The following is a 26,810-nucleotide window of genomic DNA, read 5'->3' as shown; positions in this document are numbered from 1 at the left end:
CACTAGCAGCACAATGTTCCCATTTCCCCACCCTGTCAGGCTTATGAAACATTATTGGGCTACAAAACATCTGCCAGACTGTTAAAAAGACATGCATTGAGTTGTGCTTTTGTGTGTTTTGCATGTGTGTCCTCTTAAATTACCTTTCCATGTCATATATCAGGGTATGTGTAAGTGTGTGAACATGACAGAATGAGTGAGTAAGTGACACGCTTGTGATTAATGCTTCATTTGCTTCAAGTTGCCCAACAGTGGCATCTAGTGGAGTGATGTGTAAGTTGCATATTAAATTAACTTGACCTCTGTGACTGCGTGTGTGTGTGTGTGTGTGTGTTTTTACACGTGTGTGTTCAGGTACCTTTACAAGTTGAGGGACCTTCATCTGGAGGGTGAAAACTACACAGAGGCAGCATACACACTGCTGCTTCACTCCCGTCTGCTCAAGGTAACACACACACACACACACGCATATATAAAGAGCTATTTTTGTTGTTATAACGCTGGAACTAGTGTCTTGCTCTGTCTAATCACTTGTCTGTCTGCATGAATAGGACGGTCTTTTATTAGCTGATAAATGGTTTCTATGTCGTTGGCCTCCAGATGATTAAGCTGCGGGGTTAGTTTATGGCATAGCATCGGCCACAGTGGCTGCATCACTATGGTGATTGATTCCGTGTGTGCAGGTTTTTGTGTGAGCGTCCGCGCACGCATGTGTCTGAGCGTGTTTGACCTCTTTTGTCTCTTCATCTCTTTTATGGGACACTTAGAGTCTCACAGAGAGGGACAGAGGAAGAGGGTATTTGCTCCTTCTCTCTCTGTCTCGTACCATTACATCAAAGCAGTTGAACTCTATAACGTCTTTTATAATCTCCATTCATCTCCAGTGTCAGTCCTGTCATGCCCGCTTCACATTATTGGAAAGTGCGGGCTGTAGCAGACAGCATGCTCTAATCCTCTTCTCCACCACTTTTCTGAGCAGATAGAACAGCTCCAAGTCAGTTTTGTAGATCACAGTGCACTTTTTGTTTAGTTTCTTAATGAATTTCTGTGTAATTTATGTAATGGAAGATTAACTATTGTCGCATTTATATAATAGATGAGCCCTGTGCTGCTTGTTTTTGTGCACACTCTGCTTATGACTAATATTGATTTATTACAACAAAGAAACTGTAAGCTTTAAAGTCTTCTCCTCTCCTGTTTCAACATCATGATAAATGGGGCAGTGAAAAACAAAGTTGGCTTGACTGTAACTTGTTTTCTTTAGCTCCAGCAATAACAAATATACACAGTACAGTATCTCACTGTTTGACTGTTTGTCTCTGTCCTGTCCTCCTTCTTTTTTATCTTTCACCCTGTCTTCACTGCAGTGGTTAGATGAGATGTGCAGCCCGCAGTTTGAGTCCCACGGCGCCCAAACACAGCGGCAGCTCAAAGAGACGCTCTACGACAACATCATCGACTACTTTGACAAGGGCAAGGTCGTACAACACGCTCCTCTTTCTACGCCTTAAGACTAATGTAACGTTTTTTTTAAATGGTCCAAAATTAACTATAGCAAAGCTTTCACGCTGGAGAAAGTTGTAGTATGACACTTAGGCGTAAATGTTACATTTCTGTATTGAAATGTCTAAAAATGACAAGATTTATGTTTTTAGTATTTTGTTTAATTGGGGAGTTCTCTAGTTTTTCTAACTTTTGAGGGAAAACGGGAAACACCAGATCAGACAGAAATTGTAAATCATACAATGTCACAGATTTATACAGCTTTTCTGCAGCCTCAGTTTATCCATAATTGCACACCATTTTGCAACTTTAATTTATTTCTTAGTAATTATTTATATCATATTTCAATATCAAGAATCAAGCATGCTAGAGTGTTCTACTATGACAAGAGGTTTATGGTGTATGGTAACGATGTAAAGTTACAGCATGCTCATAGTTTTCTGTAGGATGTTTTGTTTTGTATGATTGTTTTGACCACAGCAAATTGATGTATTCTTACAACAATCCAACACTGCTTGTTGTTATTTCATCAGAATGAAATGACAACGTGACAGTAACAGTATTGAATAAAACTTTAATACATTAACTCATACTTGAACTTAATCTTCTCTTCTGCAATGGCGCTTGTTTACCAATGAAGACAGCAACTCCCATGACCCCACGCTCACTAAACTGGTTATTCTGGTATTGTTTTGATTGAGAAATCCCGATTGGCTTGAAATTACTGTGCATTCAACTTTGGCAAACTTCCATAACTTTACATAGTCGTTGGGGGTAAAGCTCACTTAATCAGAATTCAATGCACAGACTTTTATTTTGGAAAGTCTTCCTTTCCTGTATCAAACATTCCATATCTTTAAAAGATGAGACAGTGTTGCAATCATGCAGTCACAGTCTCTGTGCGGTATGTTGGTGTCACATTCACTTTGTATTCTCTATGAGTGTTTTATGTTCTCTGAAGCAGCGAAAGAGACATTTCCCTCCACTCTCCAGAGACCAGGAAACAGATTTTCACGAGATGAATTCCCACCACGACAGCTGCTACCGATTTATTAGCAGATGGTCTAATGAAGGACACTTTCTTCCTCTCTTTGTGTGTTTATGTATGTGTTTAGATGTGGGAAGAGGCCATCACTCTGTGTAAGGAACTAGCCGAACAGTACGAGAACGAGATCTTTGACTACGAGTTACTCAGCAAGAGACTGGTAATACACTAGCTCAAATCTTCATGCTGTATCTTTTCTTTTCCTGTAATTCATCTCTCAGCCTTCTCTCCTTAATTCCCTTTATAGATGTTATAGATGGTCTGGAGTTTAAGGGGATGTTAATAAAAAATAAAAAGAATTGACTTCAGGGAATTTATTCATGTTTTTTTATAGCAGCAGAAACATAGTTCACCTCCAGTGCACCTGACTCTTATTAGATTAAATACATGAGTAATTTAAATGAAATATGCACATTGGGTTGCAGCGACATTCCTGTTTCATACAGACTGAAAAAGTCTGACTGTCTTTCAGGCTTGTCAACTTTTGCCATACACACACATGCAGCCACAATTTATTTATTTATTTTCAAGAGAGATTAGATCTTCCCCGCTTTTTCTCCTAATTTATTTTGATCAAATGGAAAATGTTCAGCCTTCTTATTTCATTTATTTCCAAAAGGTAAACTTTACTTTTATTAAAAAATGGTTCCAAGTTAAAATAAAGCATTCAACCAAAAAAACTATTCTTTTTTTGTTCCCTTGAATATTATTCCAACTTATAAAAAATATTATTAAATAAAAAGTAATAATGATAATAGTGTTGTCTGTGAAACCATTAAACTGTAATATTTTGCAGGATGGTGCAGTAAAAATTAGATCAATGCAATTTGTCCAGCAGCCAGTCTTTAAGTTATTAAATTGAACAGTATTTGCACTCTGAAATATTAGCAAAGATTCAGCACCACCATTTATCTACACCAACATAATAACCACTTACTTGACACTTCAAGTCCTCTTAATAAATCTTTTTCTGAAGAACTCCGTTTCCGTAATTACCATATAACCCCAAAAGTGGGATTCCTCGATGCCAATCATCATCAACTTCAAACCCTTCCTAAACCTTCTTACTTCGTCCTTTGCAACACTTCTGTTTCTTTCTTTCTTTGACACCGCGGCAGACGAGTTTCCCTCCATACCCAAATCCAGCACCACCTTCCCCTCTACCCCTTTCACTGAACTCCCCTTTCTCCCTCCCCACTGAGAATTACACTTTTCCCAACACTTTCAACACGTTCTTTGTATGACTGCAGCAGTGGCTCTCTCAGTTAATGCCAAATTTATGTGGTTATATAAATGACAGTCATTGCCCTTGGATACAGTGTGCTTTATTTTTTCTACATCTATCACCCTCAAAGGCCCGGCATTCTGCTGAGGGTAGCTTTGTCTTTGGCACAAGCTGGTAAAACTGCTACAGCTGCACACAGCGCACATCTCAAACTCCCCCCTGAACTCATCCTCTGTCTCTCTCTGTCTCTCTCTGCAGGAGAAACAAGCCAAGTTCTATGAAAACATTATGAAGATCTTGAGGCCAAAGCCGGACTACTTTGCAGTGGGCTACTATGGACAGGGCTACCCTCCATTCCTCAGGGTTTGTGTTTGCCGCCGTTTGATGGTATCAAAAAAGAACAGCATTACAGAAAAAGAGTTTTCACAGAGTAGTAGCACACAGATTCACATAATGTGTAAGGAACACAAAGGTATCACTGACTCCCTTTATTGTACAAAGGGTTCAAATAGAAAACTTTTTCTCCATTATCAGCAATGAAGCCGAGCTATTTAAATTTGCAGCAGTGGACAAGTTTCTAAACAGAATGGGACATAAAGCACCTTATGGGAACGTCGTGGATCTGTGGATTACAGCAGAGTGCAGAAATAAAATATTCTACTGTTTATGGCTCTTATATTCATTAGATGCTTTTATCTGCTGTGGAAGGGAGTATGATAAAGTCAGTGAGTCCGTGCTTAAGAGGTGCATAGGCCCACTTTGAGAAACATATGCAGTGTGTGTACCTGCTCTGGCCTGTTTAAGGGAGTCAGATTAATAAGAGAATGTTGATCATATCAGAAATAACATTTAAATCATTACCATTGTTAATTCCAGTAAATTTCCTTTGCCTTCAGAACAAGGTGTTCATCCACCGTGGCAAAGAATATGAACGCAGAGAGGACTTTCAGAACCAGCTGATGAGCCAGTTCCCCAGCGCCGTGCGCCTCAACACCACCACCATGCCCGGAGACGACATCAGGAACTCTCCATTGCAGTGTATCCTTCTGAAGCAAAAGCAAAACACATACAAATGTAAAGCCATATTCAGATGTATGTGTACATAGAAAATGCAGGAAATGTAAAGTACAAGACTCTCAAAACTTTTCCTTCCTCAGAGTGTCAGTAGACTGGCCCTCGGACTTATTTCATCCCTGTCAGCCTCCGCAACCACATCATTTATTTATATTGTCAACTGTGCAATACTGACACAATCATTTTGAGCAATGATTCAACAGTGGGGATGAATACTGCATTTATACTGTACATTTCAACTAATATTATTATCTTGCATTATTCTTGCACTTAAATGCACTCTAATGATCTAATTTCCAGCGCTATTATTATTAATACTGTCGTTATATTGTTGTATACATATTTTTCAATGTATATTGTTGTCGTATATTGAAGTATAACATACATGTTTTTACACACTTATTAGTTATTTCATTTTCTCTGATACCTTTTTATATTCTAGAATGGTAGCAACGCTGAAGTAACCCAATTTCCTCCCAGAGATCAAAAAAGTGTTTTATGATTGTGCTTTTTTGTTCTAAATGCTACACATGGACTTACAGCTACAGAAAGTATCAGGGGACCTTTTGGCTAGAAACACAATAAAACATACCCAGACATCTATGTGTATTAGAACTATTCATCCAGACAGTTCTGGTCGGCATCTAAATTAAATTTTTGTTTACTTTTGTTGTACCTTTGGCTCTCCCTCTATTTATATTAAAACCCAGCTGTTGGAGGTCTGATACATCCGTCAGCCATCAGCTTCTGACATGGACATGCAGAGATACTGTCCAACCTGAACTGATGTTTTATTCCTGAGTGATCTGAACCAGATATCCAGTGTTTCACAGTGCAGCCAGTCCTCGAGATTCCTCCTCGCCTGAAGAACAAACCGGTTCCCGACCAGATTATCAAGTCAGTTCAACAGCACTTTTCATTTTTTCATAAAGAAAAAACAGTAAATGTCTGTGAGATGATATGCACTGTCAAAGAAAAGTCAGGTCTGATAGTGTCATATTTCCCTCTTTGTAAATTATTTCTTTTAATTCCTTTGTTTGACTTTACCCTCTGTTTCTCTCTACCCTTTGCAGCTTCTACAAGTCCAACTACGTGCAGCGTTTCCACTATTCCAGGCCTGTGAGGAAAGGACCCGTGGACCCAAACAATGAGTTTGCTGTGAGTAATTTTTTAATGATAAGACTCAAGGCCACTGGGACCATGAAAGTCTTTCAGTAGCTATTTTATACTTGCTTTGTTATCAGTCTGAAAAGATGAGAACAGCAGAGTGTGGTGCCATCATAGCCATCATAATCATAGCTTTCAGATGAGCACTTGAGATGCAACATCAGGTTCAGGTATCACTGTAGTGTAAGATTAGATATCAGATGTGTCGTGGGGAAGAATAGGAGAACAAATGGCTGATGGAAAATATAGTTGTGCCTTGTGTTGAAAAACAAAATAAATAAATAAAGACCAAATGGAGAGGTAACAAAAGAAAAAGGCCTATGCAGTACCGGTGGGAAGAAGTGGCTTAGCTCTCATAGGGATTTTTTTTTCTATCGGTACTGAGAAATATATTGTTGTAGTGATCTGAATCACTCTCCTTACAGGAATTGGATTTGAAGTGGACAAACGTAAAGTTCAGTTCTCACAGTTTAGAGGACTTTAGACTGATTGACTTAGAATAGTCTGATGGCTGTTGTGAAGATACTGTTGTGAAAGTGCTTTCTTTTTGCTCTGATGCTCTCTGGTCAGTGGTTTCTAAGCTGGAGTCTTGAGTTTCTGTACCTTAAATGTGTTGCAACCTGAAACAAAGAGAGAGAAAAACATGAAAAGTCATAAAGCTTAAACAGACCATGTTAAAGCCCTGTCCTTCCATACCTACTAATGAACTTGTGAGTACCAGTTATGACTTTCTCATTGATGTAAATACAGTATGTAAATGACAAGCTAACTTCTGTTGGTCTGCACTGCCCACTACCCAGGCAGGGCAGGTGTGGAGAGTGGTGTTCATATAGCCTTATCCTGGAGTTCTTACAAATGTTCATCCAGCTCAGCATAGAGATATAAAAGATTTTCCTTCATTAAATTCATACATGAGTATATGTTTGAACACATGCCTCCAATTGGTGAAAATGGAAGATGATAAAAGCCCAAACCATACATGAGTTGAAGGATCCATCAACAGAGAAATATCTGAACGTTCTGCTTGATATAACTCAAATAGGGTTTTTAAAAAAGCAATGAACAATTTGATGATAACAGTTAATCCAACACAGACTCACTTATCGGGATTTTCAAATGTTTGTCTGACATGTTTTTGCATTTAACCAGCTGAATGTGGAAAGCTCCTGTAGGAGTAGGACTGTAAAGAGGCGATGAGTGTCAATCATGTGTAATCATGTGTATTCTGGTTGCAACACTGTTTTTTCCTTATGTCACAGTGTCTGATCACTAGCCTTTGGTCCACTGTATAAAGGTGCTCTCCTGCCATTGTTTGTGGTTGATTTGTATTCTCAGCCTCACTCTCTGTGAGTTCAATTTATACTGCAATACCAGTAAACACTCTGCTACAGCACACATCTGAACAGGACTGTAAATTATTTCTTTGTTGTTCTCTGTTCCATGCCTGTGTTTCAGTCTATGTGGATTGAGCGCACCACCTTCACCACAGTGTACAAGCTGCCAGGGATCCTGCGCTGGTTCGAGGCGACTGACATGAAACATGTATGTCTGTTGTTTTCACTCCATGTTTGCTGTGAGCTATCGTCTCCAGTGTTACATGTCTCACCACGGCTGATTAAAGGCCTTTTCTTTTTTTTGGTTTTTAAATTAATATTTTATTCTACACCCTGAACCCCCCCTTCCTTACTTACTCTCCTTCTTCCCTCATCTTTTCTCTCCTCTCTCCTCTCTCCTTCTTCCTTCTGCTCTTCCACCAATCGGCATCTCTGTCCAGACAACCTTGTCTCCACTGGAGAACGCCATAGAGACCATGGAGTCCACCAATGAGAAGATTCTGACCATGATTAACCAGTACCAGGCCGACTGGACCCTTCCCATCAACCCCCTCTCCATGCTGCTCAATGGCATCGTGGATCCAGCTGTCATGGGCGGCTTCGCCAAGTATGAAAAGGTACAATGTAAAGAAAATAAGTCCAAGAATCCTGCTCAATGTATAGCCCCTCAAAGTTTATTGTTTTAACAACATATGTTTGTTTATCAAAATAAAGATCTTATTATAACAAAAAACTTTTCAGATTATAATGTGATGCTGACCCTTTTTTTCTTCTCCTTGTTTTGCAGCAATACTCTGGCTGGCAAAACAATTTTCCAAAACAAATGCACATTAATAAAAAACAAAAGGGAATTAAATCAAAAGAAATACAAACATTATTAACTCAAACCATGCTGGCTGAAGCTCAAGCTTATTATACCTAGTGAGACTGTGTGTGTGCAGAATTTTAACAAAGATTTACCATCTCAAGACTGTTTTTTATGTTTATGTGATGGCTATCTGAGACTCCTTTTCTGCTTCATTAGGTATCTAAAATCATTATCACCTCCTGAGGCTGAATATGATCAGACATTAATCCTGCATTCCAAATTACATTAAATGCAAGGAACTTATTAGGGTATTCATAACTAGAAATATTATCAGTATTCATCCTCAAACACCATTCAGTGTTATATTATCCTGCATAAAATAAGATCAGTGGGCTTAGAAAGTGCGCATGTGGCTGGAAAAGTCAGTAATTAATTTACAAAGTGCCTGGGCAGGTGAAATGTATAGCCATGATTTTTTAAATGAGTTTTTAATATTTCCTCTGTATCAGGCGTTCTTTACCGAAGAGTACAATCAGCAGCACCCAGAGGACAAAGATAAACTGCTGCGCCTCAAAGACCTCATCGCATGGCAGGTACTGAACCAGCAGCCACACATTCCTCAAAACATACACAAATTACATGTAGTTGCTTTTATGTGGATGTTCTTTTGACCCCATATTATTTGTATTAATAGATCCCATTACTGGGAGGAGGCATCTCTCTACATGGGAAGAGAGTGATGGATGACCTGCGTCCTTTCCACGACCGCATGGAGGAGTGTTTCAAACAGCTGAAGAAGAAAGTGGAGAAGGAGTACGGAGTGAGAGAGCTGGTGAGAACTGGGGGGGTGAAAGAAGAAGAGGAGACAAATGGTAGTAGTAGTGGTAGTAGTTTTCATTAAAAGGTGGTGTTTCTCTCTAATTCACAACATGTTCTTTCCTGCCAGGCTGGACAGAGTTAGTGTGGTAGAGCTTTGCTAATTAAGCTGCAAATGAGCTGACCCAGGCGAATTTTAAAGATCAAAGTACTCACAAAAGCCTCTGAGTGTAGTGTTGATACGGGATTTGTACCTTTAAATTTCTCTACAACCAGAACGCGGTTCGCATGGTCTGTCTGGGGCTAAATATGGTCATTAACTTGTAAATTGGCTCGGCCCTTCAGGAGAGATTAAACTAATGATGAGTAGGAGTGGTGCGCTGTTTTTAAGACTAACTTCACTTGCTTTTGCTTTTATTGCATTTTCTAATTATGGACTTCTGCCTAGTTTCACGTGCCCTAGCCAGGTTTACATCCAAATATAATGGAATTTTTAACCAAATTTTAAAGAAAATGCACGAATGCTTGTTTAAACATTGAGGTTATTAGTAGTTGGTTCATCAAGATAAACACTACTCGGCAGTGGGAAGTGCACCAGTCAAACCTGTGGAAAACAGTGGAAAAACAATGTAGGCAACTCTATGGAATTGTAACCTTTGTTTCATGTATTAATGTGTGGAAGGTTACATCAGGGGTCGCGATCTTTGTTCCTGGCCGTCTACATATAGAAGTATCCTTGGGCAAGATACTGAACCCAGATTGCTCCTGGTGGTTGTCCAATTGGTGTGTGAATATTTAACTTACTGAAGAGCAGGCGATGCCTTGCATGGTAGCCTCGGCCATCAGTGTGTGAATGTGAATGGCTTAATGACTTGTGGTAAAAAGCGCTTTGAATGGTCACTATGACTAGAAATACTCTTACTATACTTTTCTACCACAGCCAAATGTAAAAACCTTTCGGAATTTTCAGCATTTTCACTCTTTTTTATTGCGCACCTGAAATGGATAGAAACACACCTGCTATCTATGAAAATCACTATCCTAGTATGTTTTTTTTTTTTTGATATTGTTCAATTGTATTTCCAGCCGGATATGGATGAGAGGAAGTCTACCCGTCCTCGCTCCATGCTGCGCTCCATTCGTCAGTCCATCATTTCCATCTCCTCACTGCAGGGATCTGAATGTGGGACTCCAGCTGAAAGGTAGCGTCACATACATGTGTTGAATTAATGAATTTTTTTAGGAGCCTTAGAGTGTGAAGAGAAACCCAACATTCACTGCAAGTATGACACATTTCATCTGCTATATTGCAATAAAATGGCCACCACTGTGTTCTAATTAATGGCATAAAGGCAAACCAACATCTAATCTCAAACTGCAATGATGTACAGGTACATATCAAAAAATTCAAATATCATGAAAAAGTTCAATATTTTGGTCATTCATTTCAGAAAGTGAAACTCATACATTATATGGATTCATTACGCATAGAGTGAAATATTTCAAGCCTGTTTTCTTGTAATTTGTAAATTGGCTTAAAGATAATGAAAACCCAAAACTCAGTGTCTCAGAAAATTTGAATATTGTGAAGAAGTTCAATATTGGAGTCCACATCTGCTGGTGTTGGTCCACTGTGTTTGCTGAAGTCCACAGTCAGCAAAGCAGCCATCTAGCAGGACATTTTAGAGTCTTCATGCTTCCACAAGCTCTTTGGAGATGCTGATTTCATTTTCCAGCAGGACTTGGCACCCGCCCACACTGGCAAAGGTACCAAAAGCTGCTTCAATGACCATGGTGTTACTGGGCTTGTCTGGCCAGCAAACTCAGCTGACCTGAACCCCATAGAGAATATATGGCTGTTGTCAAGAGGAAGGTGAGAGACACCAGACGCAGATGACCTTAAGGCTGCTATAAAAGCAACATGGTCCTGTAGGCTGATCACCTCCATGCTACGTCACTTTAATGCCGTAATTCATGCAGAAGGAGCCCAACCAAGTATTGAGTGTATAGAAATGAACATACTTTTCAGAAGCCTGACATTTGAGTTTAAAATATCCTTTTTTTTAATCGATCTTATGTAATATTCTAATTTTCTGAGACACTGAGTTTTATGTTTTTATTATCTGTAAGCCATAATCATTAAAATTACAAGAAATACAGGCTTGGAATATTTTACTCAATTTGTAATGAATCATATAAAATACAAATTTCACTTTCTGAAATAATTGACAAAAAATATTGAACTTTTTCACGATATTCTAATTGTTTTAGATGTAACTGTATTGTATGTTAAAATTCATGAACATGAAAAATGAAGCCAAGGCAAGTTTAATTATATAGCACATTTCATTAATTTTCACACTGAGGAAACTCAAGGCCCATACATAATAAAGTTGTTTTAAAAAGACACAGGTTTGAGAAATAAACATTCATTAAAATGCCATTTAAATATATAAAAAAGTTTAAATACAAACAGACCGGAAGAATAATAAATAAGAATCAAAAGTTTAAAATAATTATAATTATTATGACGATGATACTAATAAAGAAAGATAAAATGGGAAAGTAAAAGAGCAATTTCAGTTCAAATCAAAACATAGAGTGCAGTTTCATTTAAAAGGCTGTCATGTATATAAAAGTATTTAGCCTGTTTAAAAGCAGTTACAGTTGGTGGAGTTATTCTGGCAAATTTTGTTCAAATTGTGGATGGCATAATAACTAAAAGCAGCTTCACCGTGTTTTGTTACAACTCTGTTAACAGTTAGCTGACTTGTTCCCAGTGAATCCAACATTTAACCCATTTAATGAAATACTTACACCCTCCCTGCCTCCTTGCAGGGACTTCCCCCCCGAGTCACCAACCTCCTGGGGCACCCTGCCGCGCTCCAGCGGCAGCGTGAGTTCAAATATAGTGGAGGGGGTGGTGACGGTGGGTGACGCGGAGGTCAAACTGAGGAAGAGTAAGAAGAAGAAGAAAAGGAGCAGCATGATCTTCATCTCGGAGGAAAGAGAAAGGACTAGTACACTGGACAGCAAACGGGTGAGATTGAGCTCTAGTGCGTGCTAGATGATGAGAAAGTAAGGAAGATGAGAAGTGATGTGATAGAGCTGAGTATCTGTGGAAGTGCTGAGCTTTGTGTGAACTCTGTCTCCCTCTAGCTGTCCAAGAAACAGGAGTTCCGCAGTGACACCAACTTGGCTGAGCCGAATGAGGGAAATATGGCACTGACCAATGCCAACTCCAGATCCCTTCCTGCCATCACAGGTGAATAACACACACAGAATCACACGGTGCTGCATAGTGTGCTTTAATTCACACCTGTAAACAGTCAAAGAAAAAGTCATGAGAGGAATTAGAGTGTTTTTCCTGACTGTACGGAAAACACACAGAAGGTCAGGGCAGGAATAGGTGTTTAACAGTGTGTGTGTGTGTGTGTGTGTGTGTGTGTGTGTGTGTTATAAATAAATTGGCAAGCTAGGCAGTGTTGCAGTAATAGTCTGACCTAACACAAACTCCGATGTGAGGTGGCAGATTAGTGAATCAGTCATGTCGGCTGTAATTTTTCAGAACTGGGCAGCAGTTCCTCACAGTTTATATTTCGTTGTTTCAGTTACATAACCCTGGACCTCATATTTAGGCATCAGACCACAAATCACTTTCTTGGCGTTCAGCCATGTTTGGACTGGGCCAGCTGAGCCAGCATTGACGGTGGTTTTAATACACCACCGCTGTTTAGCACAAGCTGCACACACTCACTGAACACACACTCACAGTGCCACCGGTGCTGCCAGAGCACACAGTTCATCAGTAGAACAGCTGCAGGAGCACAATTAGTCACTTTAAATCGCCAGGCTGCAGGAGGAGGTTTCATTGTAAGCTGGTTATCGGTGAGACACAAACACTCAATCCTGACTTGTTCCTGTGTGCAGGCCTGTCCTTGGCGGTGGTGGGAGGCGCAGATGATGTGGACTCCATCAGAGCCAGGAGGGACAGTAAGAGCATGTCTGTCTGCGGGACCTCTGACCGAACAGCAGACAGACGCTCAAAGGGCGTCATCAACCTCCTCTTCAAGTCCAAGGTGAGGCCAGCAGGCTTAAAGTTACAGTTGGTATCTTTTTAAGTATTGAAACTGTCACTACACCCCGACATAATACATAAGAGGGATAATATGTGGAAAAATCCTGTTCCCCCTGGTGCTCCCGGAGGAAAATAACCAATAAGAGCAGAGTAGTCTTAGTGCAGCTGTCAGTCATGTCATGACTGCAGTCAAACTGTCAAACTAGGCAGCAATGATAAAATATGAATCAAGATTCTGTAACTGCATTTCCTATTTCTCACTTCAAATGTTTTCAGAAACATATTTTAGTGACTGTAAAATGAGAAAGTTTGTGCCCGGGCAGCCATTATTTAATCAGTAAAGCAAATGTTCTCTGGAGAGCCCAGAGGGAACTCAAATTCATTCAGAGCTTTTTGCCTTAAGGAAACTCAATAAAACAGAGAATGGTGTTGAATCCATTATATTTTTCTGATGAATGAGCTAGTGCAAATTTATCCAAACATTGCTGTTTCACCTGTCCCAAATTTGCATACCTGCCGGTATGAAAAGTTTTGATGCAAAAAACTTGCAGGGAAGTATTTCACATGTGCATCTATTTGCCACAGCCCAATGTGTCTAAGCCTTTAGTCTTCTCTAGATTATTCCAAACATTGTGAAAATGTAAAATATCTGATCTGATGATTTGTATTATTTAAATATTTTTACTCTGACTTGGTTTTCTAGATGAAAATCAATCAGTATTTTCAGACATTTTACCCCAAACTCAGACATGTTTACATTATGCATATTTGTTTGTTTCCACAGAGCTCCAAATCTGAGGATGTGAAGAACAATGATTCAGCCAAAGACAGTAACAATCATTTCTGAAATCCTTTATTGTAATTTCCTGTTTCCTTTACTTAGCTATCTGCATTTGTTTTACAAAAAAGTTTGAATAAGCCTGCAAGCAAAACCACATTATGCACTGGCTCAGTCTGCCTGTCAGTCTCAGTATTGCTGTTGCCTTAATATAATTGATTTTACCTGTCAATAAAGACTATTTTTGTGCCGTGACCTTTTTTCCTGGTAATTCAAATGATTTCCAGTGAAGCTAAATGCCATCTTACAGCATTTCAATCAATTCTGCTTCTACAAGAACGAGCAAACACAAACCACCCGCCAATGTGCCTGATTAAAAAGCTTCTTATTATAAGGTTTTCCGCATTGTTGTGAATGACTGAAGTTAATGGGAAAATAATCATTTGATAAAGCACAAAGGCTACCGTGTCCTCCCAAAGGACTTTAAACAGGACACGCTGCCAAAAAGCTTTGGCTCTGATACAACAAACAAGAAAGACTAATAAATTCAAATAAAATATGGACACAACAAGCTGTGGAGCAAACTGTACAAAGCTGTTGCAGCTTGTGTTGTGTGCACACAGAGACCAGACAAAACAATTTAGTATTTATTTCCAGTCTAAGTCATATTGTATTTTGTGCACGAGTTGGAATTACCATTTACTGTTAGGAAACTAACATTTTGGGAAATGTGCTTTATTGCTTGGAGCTATATTGTATGACAAAAATGAATACAACTTTCATGTCTGTATGTGGAATATAAAGCTACAGCCAGGAGAAGATTTGCTCTAATGGGCATCAAGACTGGGAGGGAAAGAACTGGCCTGTCTCTCTCTGAAGATAACAAAATCTGCCTCTAAACCTCATTTATTAACATATATCTTCTTTGTTCGTGCAAAAAAGAAAACATGTTTAAGCACATATGTAACAACACCATAAAACCGCGACCTGTCATTTTCATTAAACATTGTTTTTTAGTACGGATTGAACAAAGGAGATATAAAGATAACAAAAACCAAGCTTTAAATGTGTTAGACAGAACCAGGCGGTCTGTTTCCCCCGTTTCCACATCTTATGCTAAACTAAGCTAATCCCCTAGCACGAGCTTCATAGATGAAGCTATGTAACCCACAGACATTGGAGTGGTATCGACAATTTTATTCAACTCTTGGTCAGAGGAAGGTAGAGTGGCCAGAAAGTGTTCTTCATCACATGTTTAGTTATTCTATAAAAACAGGAGCTCAAGTAGAAGTAAAGGTAAATTGTTATTTTAAAACTTAGTAGAGTAGAGTAAGAGTATACAAAAGTATCTACTGTAGAGATGTGAGGAGTAGTAGATTCATGAGCAAAAAAATAAAAAGGTAAGAATATTTAAGTATTTAAAGCGGACCTTTTAAAAAAAAAAAAAATTTTTACACATTTTTAGGTACATGTGTATTATTGGAAACATGTTTACACTTTTTTTTCCTCATACCGCCTATTTGACTATACCTCTATTCAACCTCTGCATGAAAGGCAGAGTTTAAGCACCTGTATCTTCAAGCCCTCCTCCCCAGTCTGCTTTGATTTAACAATATGGTGCAGCTTTGCAATGGTAGATGTGAAACAGTGGGGTCGGTATATTCTAATGAGTCTGCATGTGACGTTGGAAGGGGGGCATATCTGAATAGCTTGTTAATCTCATGTTTTCTATGCAGCCCATAAAAAAACTCTGTTTCTGTTGATATATATCACTGTGTGATTTTTAATCCATGGTTATGTTGCTACAGTAGATAGATACAAGCCCATCAATTCCCCATAGAATCTGATCGCTTAGAGGGACTATGAATAATGTAAAAACAACCCAGGACGGACAGGTCTGCAGGGACATCGTCTGTACAGCTCGCTGGATCTGAACTGTTGTGGGCCAGAGGAAAAATGTACTCGGGTGTTGAGCGGATTTCCTCCTTTTTTCTTGCAGCAGAAGAATGTGAGTAGGAGAAACATTGCAGCCTTCAGGCCAGTCTGCAACTTTATTTATCACTTGTGTTATCTTGCTCCCACTCAGTTTGTTGTGGTTTCCCACAGGTGCTGTCATCCTGCAGGTCCATTCTGGCTTATTGTGCATCCATGCAACTAAACCCTTCAAAGTCCGCACGGATAAAGAGGAAGTGAGGTGGGCAGGAAATTAGCTTGAGTCTGACTTTCTTCATTGACTTTAGTGACATTTTAATAAAGATATTAGGATCAATTGTTAAAAGAGCAGACAGGCTGTTACCTGTAATGAATATGAATTAGTAGCCAGTGCAGTAAATGAAGGAGATTATGTATTACCTACACTGGTAAAAGGTCATTATGTCAGGAATATAATTCTAAATTAGGCTGTTTTAATGATCCATTGATGTGGAGGAATATCTCACATTTGGCTCTTGGTGGTTTTATTTCCTCTCGGTGTCTCTGTGCTCTGTCCCGGGAGAGTGGAGACGGTCAAAGGGTTATTAAGAACAATGGAGACATTTTTCTTTTCCCCTAATAATACTGCCATTATCTGGAGCCACACTGACCACCAGGTTCCTCCACAGCCAATTTAAAGTTACCATCCTTTTAGAAACTCATCCAAAGTCCTGTACTGCAATACTTCACCCTGTGTGTGGATCTTCTGATTAAACCATTGCTCCGTGACTACAGAGTGGTTTTTCTGCAGAGACATCTATCTCGTTTCTGCAAAAGAAGGATGGATTGGTTGGTGGCTAAGTTAAATGATATGCTGTATATTCTCACATGGAATGAAGGCACTGCATCGCATCACTGACCAACAGTTTCACTCCCATCTAAAATACCAAAACTGTCCTGGAAAGTTTGTCGATTTCCCAAAATACTGATCGAGCAAATCTCTGTTGTTTAAAGAGAGAAATGTGTAATACATTGCATTAAAAAATATAAAAGTACAAAAAGCATGCTCATGGAACTATTAGACATTAATTTGAAAACTTGTTCAAAACTCTGACTTATTATTAATGGCTCGTGGCTGTATTCATCATATCCATATCAAAGTTAATGATCCTGCTGCTCTGGGGATTCTTTGGTTTCCAGATGGAAAACACGTCAAAAACTCAACACACAACTCCTGCAATTATTATGAAGTGTTACTTTAGCCTCTGAAGGCGTGTCAGATTTCTTGTGATTTAGTTTGAAGCTTTTATTGGAACTGTCATGTTGTTTGGTGCTATTACTTACATGTCATATTAATTGGTATAACTTATGTGCTCAGACATTTTGAAGACTTGTTATGGCATCCAGCTCAGCCGCATCTTTAAAACGACTCTGTTCTGTTCATCTGCGGGTCAAGCGGTCAGACAAGTTATTACACTGGAGGCTCGGTGGTGCTGCAGCCAGCGTTATGACTGTTAAAATCACGTAATGTATCCTTAAACAACCTGCGCCTGGTCAGTATATCAGTTTAATGACAATACTAAAAAGCATATTAATATCCAGAGTCCTCAGAGCATCATGCAGCCTTTCTTATAAGGAATTCATCAGCAAAGACTGAACTGTTAGACTTAATAACCACATTTACTTTCAGTGTGATACAGTTTGGAAAATGTTGAAAAGAATGAAATGCACATTAAGATTATTACCATTATTGAAACAAGCACTGGACGTTAATATTTAAAAGAGCAACAGAGTATCTTTTACACATAGAAAACAATCTCATTCTGAAAAGCCCCAGTGAAAACACTGTTTTAAAGAAATGCTAAAGGTTAAATTTGATCATCAGGTTTAAAGTACTTCTATGAACAAGGTGCAGAAAAATGCAGCTGTTGTTAAGTGTATACCTGTCTGATGTATATATATTGATCCATATATAAAAGAGTGATTTCTTCAACTAAGCTGGATTTCTATTTGAAGAAAGAACCCGTAAGTCAAAGCCAGATTTTACACAGAGAACACGTTTTCAAACAAACTTATTGACACCTCACAGTGAAGGCTTTTTTCCAAGTATGATGAAATGTATAACCGGCCAATTAACAGATGGATGCATACATAAAAAGCTGGACAGCTAGAATGTTTAGGTGTATATTTTAAAACAACATCCTGTCAGTAGCTTGGTAGCACTTCCTCCAGATAGCTAAAACCATCAAAAACTTTACATACTGGATGCGTTTGTTTAAAGCTGTTTGAAATTTGTTACTGTCAGGGGATCTGATTAAAGCACAGTTGAACATGAAAAGGGTTTAATTTATTTAGGAAGGAGTGAAGTGGTCAGTAAATTATAGATGTACTCACTGTGGGCTTTTCAATATCTAACCAAAGTGAGCACAGCTGCACAGAGATCTGCAGGCTGCTCAGTGCTGGAGCAGCTCCACTCTGTGTCAGCCCGACAGACTCCACTGAGCAGCTCCACTCTGTCTGAAATCATAATGAATTTCATAATGAGCAGTTGATGGCAAAGTAATAAAGGTGGTAATTTGAAAACAGTGATAATAATGCTTAGCGCAGTGGATGTGAGCTCGCTTACAGCTAATTTAAAGCAAATTATATGTTGGCATAGGAAATGTCCTCATAAGAGTTGTCAATTTTGTTGAAATTGTGGCAGTGCCAACGTTGGTACCATGTCACAATAACTGAGCCTGCAGGTCTGATCTGCTCATGTCTCTACAGCATTATAATGATCGTTGTAGTTATGATTATTGTCCACAAGGGGGCAGTAGAGCATTAGTGCACAGCTAAACCAGCCCAGCAGCATGGATGATGAGACTCTTCATGGGAAAATATAACAGATATAACTCAAAAGATGCAAACAGGGCACAAAAACAAGCAGGAAGGCAATACAGCCACTCTAAAAAGTCAAACAAGGAGGGAAATATTTAATAACCTTTATTATAGAAGCATATATTTGAAAGGGGCTGCCTCAACTATATAGTAACAACAGCCAATTCGAAGCAAGTAACAAGTATAAGACGATGCAAATATCAATAACATGAAATGAGATTAAAATAATTACATAAAAAGTAAAAGGCAAGTACTCATATACAGGTTTAATTAAGGCTGTGAGATAAATGGGGATGGCTTTACAGAGAGAGGACACCAAATCTATTTCTTTATGCTTTTAGTTGTAAAAATGAGAAACTGTGATCCATCCAGTAGGCGAAACTTTTTTTTTTCCCATTTCAACATGGTGGCCTGGTCACAAACTTTATTGTTTTATAGCTAAACTGATACACACTGACATATGATTTAAGAGCTGATATCTAGCCATTTTCTATGGCATGATAATGATTTTGGTTATTATCAAGAGAACCATGGAAAATGGCTAGATATCAGCTCTTGAATTAAACTCTTATGAGCTTTCTTTGTTGTTTTCATCATATTTGTCCAAATAATCGTACCTTCAGTTGTACCAGACATTAAAATAAACAAGATATCGAAGATAGATTTTTTTCCATGACTGTATGTTTCTAAAAGCAGCTGAGGTGAAAAATAGAAATCATTAAAAGTTTGATTAGAGTTCACAGGCAGAGAAAGACCCTGCATTGATGCCTCGGCTCTGATTGGTGGTTTTCCTTCGGGAGCGGTGGATTCTTGTAAATGCCATAAGAGCACAGGAGTCCAGAACCATTTATTTGTTTTGACAATCTGAACAAACATCACAAAAAGTTATTTTTCTAAGAGTTTCCTACTGAACCTATAATGAAAAGTGACTGAAGGTGAGGCAGTTGGTTTTTCTGTACAGACAGTTTGAGTGTTTTCTCACATTAGAGAGGAGAACCTCCCTGTGAGAATAAACGCTTCGGTGAGTCTTGCTTCTCACACCTGCTGGTGATTTTAGCCACAAGGAAGTGTCAGCTACACCGTCATGTTACAGCTGCAGGGACTTTCTCCTCATCCCCACTCCCAGAAGGCATCCTTCTCATCAAGATGGCAGCCATTCAGCTGAAACAGGAACACAGGCAGCTTCTCTCTTAAAGGAATACTTCTCCCTCAAAATAATCAGTTTTATATCAATTTCTCACCCCATCTTCTTTTGCATTCTTGAAGAAACTGTTGTCTGAATAACTGATATAAAAATGGTAATTTTGAGGGTGAAATATTCCTTTAACCTTCATCATGAAATGCACATGCTCCTGTTGGCCACTGAACCCTTACACATCTGTCAACACACTTACAGAGAATGATTGTGTGGCAAAATAAGAAGTTATGAATGGGACTAATACCTGCATTGTTTTTGCGATTCGGGAGAGAGCAAAGTGTTTTGAGCTCTCTTTGGCCTTCCATCTTAAAGGCAATGGTTAAAATTAGCTCCAGGATATTGGCTTTTCTCCTTCCAAAGTTAAACTTATGCACAAGGACAGTTCTCTCATTCCCTCAGCACTCAGTTTGCCTTTGGTCAGCAATGTTTTGATCTATGCTCCACTGTTTCCAGCCAAGGTCTTTAAATGTAATCCAGTCATCCTCAGTGTGTGTTTGCAAAGGAGGGTTTGCAGGTAAAAGATAGTTGGGGTTAAGGGACACTATGAATACTGGTCACATCAATAGGTATGTCCTTGATGTGTGGTATTAATATCAGAGAGTGGGGAAAGCACAAAAGCAACAAAGCAGTTTTGGTAGAAAATATTGCAGTAATTTGCAAAGTGAGGCCTTGTTTTTGTTTTGTTTTGTTTTTTGTTCCCCTCAATGTCTCGCTTAATTACTAAATACTTACCTTATCTTTCTTATATTGTTTTGTTAATTATTGATCAGTTTAGGGGCAGACAACATGTGGCTTTTTAGCCCGTCTCCAGTGACTTCCTGTGGCTTTGACAAAAAATCATGTGGAAATGTGTTAAGATTTTCATTTTCATCTATCATTATTAGTCTCAGAGGAAAATGAGGATTTAATAGTGCACGACTGGCTTATCAGTACATTTGTTCTGCAGCGAAAAATTGACAAATTACTTCCATTAACAAATATATATATATTTTTTTTTTTTTCTCAACAATTGCTTTTTTGATAGTAAAGGGTGCGATTGGTTGGTTGGTTGGTTGGTTGGTTGGTTGGTTGGTTAGTTAGTTAGTTAGTTAGTCAGTCTCAAACAGGCTAGATAAGATTTATTTTGTGTATGTGTTCTTTTTTTAACTCAACACAGGGCAGTGGCTGGTCAAACAGCCATATTGCAACAGCTGCCACTGACAATTAGCTTTGGTGTAACTTTTTGAAACAACCTTTTCAATTAGCAAAAGAATGTAGTAGAAATAGTTCACACTGGTAACTAAACACACCATGGCTTTAAGAGCTGCTTCTTATTACATTCAATTTCATTTTTAAGTTATTGGACCAGATACTTCAACATCGGGTGTGCCCAATATTTAAAAAAATGTGTTTGAAATCATTAATCATCAAAATTCCCCGATATCAGTCTGTGTTATCATTTCTATTCCAAGTCACCTTTTACTTTGTAAAATTCCCACTCCAGCCTGTAGAGTGCAGTGTTGAAATGTGCCAGCAGCGAGCTCTTCCGCTGTGGCTGATGGAGGAAGCTGATGTGTTCAGAATGAAGCCTACACACCTCCATAAATCAAGTCTAATAACGTGCTCGTTATCAGCCATCCTTCCCCTCTTCCCATCCTCTGCTCTTTGACTGTCAGTCCACGTTCCTCTGCCTGCCTCCTTGTAATTGTCTTGTACTTACTTTGCCAACACTTCATCTCTCTCCTCACTCTTTTCAGCTCGTTTTGCCCTCCATCTAAGACTCTTGAATCTCCCTCCATCTCTCTGGAAGGTTTCGCAAACAGCTGATGGGGGAGCAGAAAGTGGAACAGTGCTGCTGTGACTTTTAATGGGCCTCCCTAGTAATCCTTAATCTGACAGCTCATCAAAGCAGACCGTGCTGCTCACATGTGAGTGTAATGTACCACATGCTATCTGTGCCTGCAGGCTTATGAACATGAGTTATGCATATGTATAATATCCTTGAGCACATATACTGTATAATATACTGTAGCATGTGGTTCATCTTAAAATTGTAGATGACAGGGTGCTGGAGTGTGTCATTGGAGAGTTGATGGGGAAGAGATGAAAGGTGTTAGCCTGCAGTATTTGCAGAACTAATGAAAGCGTTCAATGCACCGTTTAATCTCAGAATTACTGTAATGACACATCTATGTGTTTGCTTTCACACTGATAACTCACTAAATCATTTTTTGCTCAGACTATTTTCTTTTACTTGGAGGGCTACAGGTAGACATTATTATGCTTCAGTCGTCGCCTTGTTTAGAGTGTATAGGAACATTGATTGAGAAGAAATAGAAATATAGTTGTATTTGGTGCAAGTGTCTGTTTTATTGAGCTCTCTGCAAAAATTTAAATTTGACACCAGCATTAGTGAGAGCAGGAAGAGATTAACACAAACTGCATCTTGCACAGTCAAATGGCAACTCCAGTGCAGCCTATGCACCAGTGGAGCATTTACCACATGGCCCAATACACTACATGCTGTGTGTCTGCCAGGCACCAGCTGCTTCAGTTTAGCAGAAAAGCCAGGACACATAGTAAACTATTTGTAGAAAGGAAACTCAGTATTAATAACCTGATTTTGGATCAGGATATTGATATATTGTGCTTATGTGCATCCCTGCATTCGTTTCACCTGGTATGCCGAAGTAAGCAGCAAATTGTAATCAGCATGAGTCAGCACCTTCAATCAGGCAAACAGCACTACAGCCCATTCATTTGTGAGTAATCAGGATTTGTAGCAAACTGCATGCTGTGTAATGACTGAGCATTCTTAGCAGATGAACTTCAGCTCTGTTTTCAGTGTCTGAAACTAAAAGGAATAGTTTAACATTTTGGGATTTGGGGAAAAATCAGGTTCCTGCTAACAGTAAGATGAGGAGAATGATACCATTCTGTCTGGTTGCTCTATATGCGGCTTCAGGCTGCAGCCAATTAGCCTAGCATAGCATAAAGACTGGATCCAGGAGAAAATAACTATCCTGGTTTGGTCTACTCAAAACAAATCCACAAACTGGGACCTTAAATGCTCATTAATGAACACGCCTTGAAAAAAAATCTCTCACAGGGAACACTCCTGATCATGTCTTAATTTGACAGAATGATTTTCTTGATCTGCTAAGCAAGCTAAGTTTGCTGAAACGTGACAAAATCTGTCCCTAAAGTGTCTTTTCTCTATCTTTTTTATTTGTTGTAGGACGTGATGATGTCTGATGGATGCTGCCGGAGTCTGAGCTGTGGAGATGGTGGTCTTTTTGTAAAATCTGTCCTTGTTGTATATTGAGACTGTGTATGAAAATCAGATCCTCCTCCAGATTACCTGTAATCACTTTGTTCCTCTGACTTATCTAGCGCCATTATCAGCTCAAAATTGTGTTTTGTCCGATACTTTGGTTAATAACAAAATACTGTAGGATGCAAAACATGAGACAGAATGGCAGCTCATAAAGTTGAGCTGCAAATACACGGACTGTAATACTACAGCAAGAATGAATGCATGTAATGCTGATGTGAAACAGTCTGGAGGGGCGGAGTGGATGATGAGAGCATAAAGTTTCCTGCCTGCTCAAAAGTAAAGTAAAGTAAAATAATGATGTAATTCACAAGTGACAAAATGTCTTGTTAAAAAATAAGCTGTGCAGAGCTGCATTAAGGCAAATATATCCCTGACTAAGACTGTACAAATTGGATCTGATCTCATGGCTCAACCTGTCCAGGCTGTAACACTGCAGGCAGACATTTGATTTCTCGCAGACAGCGGCAATGAGGGCAGCAGCTCTTCCACAGTTTGATCGGATGGATCTTTGGTGGCTGGAATTAAAGTTTGGTCATGTTGCAGCACTCTTTATAGAAGTGAGACTAACAAGCATGACATTCACAGGCTGCTGCAGGGCAGGCAGCAGCAGCAGGGAATGATGAGTGAGTTTGACATCTTAAATCGACCACATAATTGGTGACGGCCATACTGTACCGTACAGTATGTACGGATGTGCGCTGCCACCTGAGTGTGTGTACTGTGTTTGTGTGCGTGCTCTGCGGCATTACATCTTCTAGCAGCTATCGCCTCGGCCTAATCACGGCCAGTGCATGCCAAACACACAATGGCTGCAGAGGAGAGGAAATGGAGAAGGAGGAAGATGGACAGAGACTGAAAGGAGAGGATATTATCTGTCGGTGGAAGAAAGAACTAGCCAGAGAGGTGCTTTGTGTTGAGAATTACAAACAGAGATTACATTTTGATAAAAACAATGCAAAAAAAAATAAATGAATGCTTTCGTCGCCATGTTAAAATGTTGAGTCAAACACCTTTGCTGTTTCCACGTGTGTAAAACTGCATTTCTTTTCCATTATTGATGATGCATAATGCAGTGTCCCCAATAAATTGATTATTTGGCAAATTGTCTGTCACGAGTCACATGTGCTCTGTCAAGGAAAATGGTCACCACAGCCACAAGCCTATAGTTGTGATTAGAACCTCAATTTACCAAATTAAAATCCATCAAGAACTAAAGTAGTGCTGAAGCTGGCAGCCTGCAGGGCCAGTCAAATTCCTTTTTGTCACACCTGTGTGAAACCTGACTTATTTGCTTTCTTTGATTTAAACAAATGGTATTGAATGCTCCTCATTTGTCTTGGCTGTCAACTAATTGGAGTCCTTCAGTCTTTTACTCTTCAGAGCAGATTGACCTCTTAGTTTCCACCTGTCTTCGGCCTCTATTGACTTATTGATTTATGCTTATGAGATTGTGTGACTGTACCCTTGGAATTTTGGTAGTTTTGCGTAATTTTGTAATGAATAAACAGGAGTAGGTTACTTTACCAAGACAATGGGGATGCTGCTCAACACTTTTTCAGCCAAACTGTAGCTTTTATCTGAAATATAACAATAATAATATAATTTAATGGTGTAATGGTAAACGTTTTATTTTGCTTAAATCTATACTATTTAAGTAAATATTGATTGCATAATGTAATTGCTATATTATAACATTTAGATTGGTTCTCTATAAGCCTTGCTTTCACCATACAATTCTGTCTTGTCAATTGTCTTGTTCTATTTTAAGTTTCATCATGAGGTTTCTAAGTCATACTTATAATCAAACAAAGATAAATATAGTATTTTCAAGTTGCAGAACCTTTGTGCAGCCCTGTTAAAAGAGATGGAAGGAATAGGCTAGACCAGCAAGGTCACAAAGACTTCATTCAGGCACTAATCATTTCCATTTTTCATAGTAATGAAAAAGGGCAGCTGCAATGTTGTTGCAGCACATTTTACACAACAACACAACACTACATAAAGTAAAAATTGATGATAAAGCAGTTCATGGTGTGTGCTGTGTTAAGTGATGTTTTTTTCTTTTCTTCTTGAGGTCAGGGTACAATGGATTGCAGAATAACAAATCATTGAACCAGTTTGATTTAGAAGGAAAACCACCGTCTTTCCAGCAACTGCAAGTACAGTTGGCTGACATCATTGCTACGGCATTGTTCATTTTGAGGTTTTAAGGAGTTTATTGTTCGAGGCTTCTCTGGTTTAGTTTGTAAATTGCAATGTATATACTAATTACCAGTATCAAGAGTTAAACACAAACATTTGACTGTATTCTTTCCCAGCACATGCATACTTTTTCAGCCAAACTGTAGTTTATTTGTGTAAAAACTTACTCCCCTTTAACAATAAGTAGTTTAAAGTGTCAATAGACAAGTTTTCTCGCTTAAATACATCATTTTGAAGTAAATGTTAATTGAATACTGTCATTTACATATTATAATGACACCATCTGTTCGCTGTGTGTGCTGTTTTCTCCAGGTCGGAGATCTTTTTTTTCTCCAGGTCAGAGTCTCATTGAACCACTATGATTCAGAAAGAACTCCTGTCCAGCAACTGCAAGTACAGTAAACTGAAATCATTGCTACTCTAAGTAGTTGTATATTTAGAGGTTTTAAGGGGTTAATTGGGTGAGGATTCTCTAGTATAGTATCAAGTGTTAAACACAAACATCTGACATATATAGTCCTTGAAAGCACATTCGAAGAATCTGAAGTCCAGTGTTCTCCACTTATGTAAATTACCAGCGAGCAGCATGCAGGCCTTGAGCTAGTGTTAAACAAAGTGTGTTTACAGTGCAGGAGACTTTGTCTGGACTTAAAGGGATTGTGTGAAAAGTCACATCTTGGTCATTAATGTAAAATAGCTCCAACGATCCACAGGGGAAATGAGCATACGTCTCTGGGGAATCACCCTGGGTATCCGACTGTCCGCCCACTGATTAGGCAGTTCACCAGAGGCCTGGTTGCCAAGGTAACCGCCCTCTGTCACCTCCCGTTCTCATTCGCTTCCTGCTGCTCTCCACTCTGCTGCGCTCTCGCTCTCCTACACTCTGTCTGTCTTTTTCTTTTCAAAGGGCAAGTGCTCGCAAACTTCTTGCACATGCATCTGTGTGTGTGTGTCTCTTCGTGTCTGTATGTGTTTGTCATGGGTGTGTGTAACTGGATGCCCATGTCTGTGTGTGTGTGTGTGTGTGTGTGTGTCGGTAACAGCATGTTTGTATTATCAGTCACGCAGAGTGGCCACAGTCTCCCCTGGTGATCGACTGTGATGCCAATCTGTTGCAGCAGCTCACAACAAGTCTGTCAGTACTGAGCTGGAAAGACGGACGAAGACAATTGTTCTTAATTCACCTTTTTTCTTCCTTCCAATCTTTGTTTCCTCTATCCTTTTTCGCCCTCAAACTGTTTTTTAAATTATTTTTTTCCATCCATTTTTCTCTTTCCTTTCTTACCCATTGCTCACTTTACTCACTGCCTTCCTTACTTTGCTTCTCTCTTCTTTCCATTAACCTTTTCATACCTCCTCGTTTTTGTCCCTACATTTTTCCTCCTTTAATCGTCTCTGACTTCCTGCTGTATGTCTTGATATCCATCTGTCCTCGCTTGCTTCAGTGAGTACTTTGTGGTTTCTTGTCCTTAATC

At 39.1% G+C, this 26,810-nt stretch overlaps 1 protein-coding gene across 1 annotated transcript in view; it reads left to right on the top strand.

Annotated features, from left to right (window-relative positions):
• Window positions 1-14,136, top strand: part of LOC131981752 (dedicator of cytokinesis protein 2-like) — a 114,345-nt gene extending 100,209 nt beyond the window's left edge. The window contains exons 36-51 of the mRNA XM_059346193.1: window positions 355-445; window positions 1,368-1,478; window positions 2,619-2,708; window positions 4,032-4,136; window positions 4,670-4,811; window positions 5,663-5,744; window positions 5,921-6,005; window positions 7,470-7,556; window positions 7,789-7,965; window positions 8,666-8,749; window positions 8,851-8,988; window positions 10,059-10,174; window positions 11,811-12,012; window positions 12,132-12,237; window positions 12,903-13,051; window positions 13,835-14,136. Of these exons, the coding sequence (XP_059202176.1) occupies window positions 355-445; window positions 1,368-1,478; window positions 2,619-2,708; window positions 4,032-4,136; window positions 4,670-4,811; window positions 5,663-5,744; window positions 5,921-6,005; window positions 7,470-7,556; window positions 7,789-7,965; window positions 8,666-8,749; window positions 8,851-8,988; window positions 10,059-10,174; window positions 11,811-12,012; window positions 12,132-12,237; window positions 12,903-13,051; window positions 13,835-13,897 (1,828 nt within the window). The 3' untranslated portion in view covers window positions 13,898-14,136. The remainder of the gene's footprint in view (window positions 1-354; window positions 446-1,367; window positions 1,479-2,618; window positions 2,709-4,031; window positions 4,137-4,669; window positions 4,812-5,662; window positions 5,745-5,920; window positions 6,006-7,469; window positions 7,557-7,788; window positions 7,966-8,665; window positions 8,750-8,850; window positions 8,989-10,058; window positions 10,175-11,810; window positions 12,013-12,131; window positions 12,238-12,902; window positions 13,052-13,834) is intronic.
• The last annotated feature ends 12,674 nt before the right edge of the window (window positions 14,137-26,810 follow it).

Source organism: Centropristis striata, chromosome 12 (assembly GCF_030273125.1).
Source record: "Centropristis striata isolate RG_2023a ecotype Rhode Island chromosome 12, C.striata_1.0, whole genome shotgun sequence".
Classification (NCBI taxonomy): Eukaryota; Metazoa; Chordata; class Actinopteri; order Perciformes; family Serranidae; genus Centropristis; species Centropristis striata.
The sequence above is the reverse complement of the archived record's forward strand: the minus strand, read 5'-3'. Positions and strand labels throughout refer to the sequence as shown.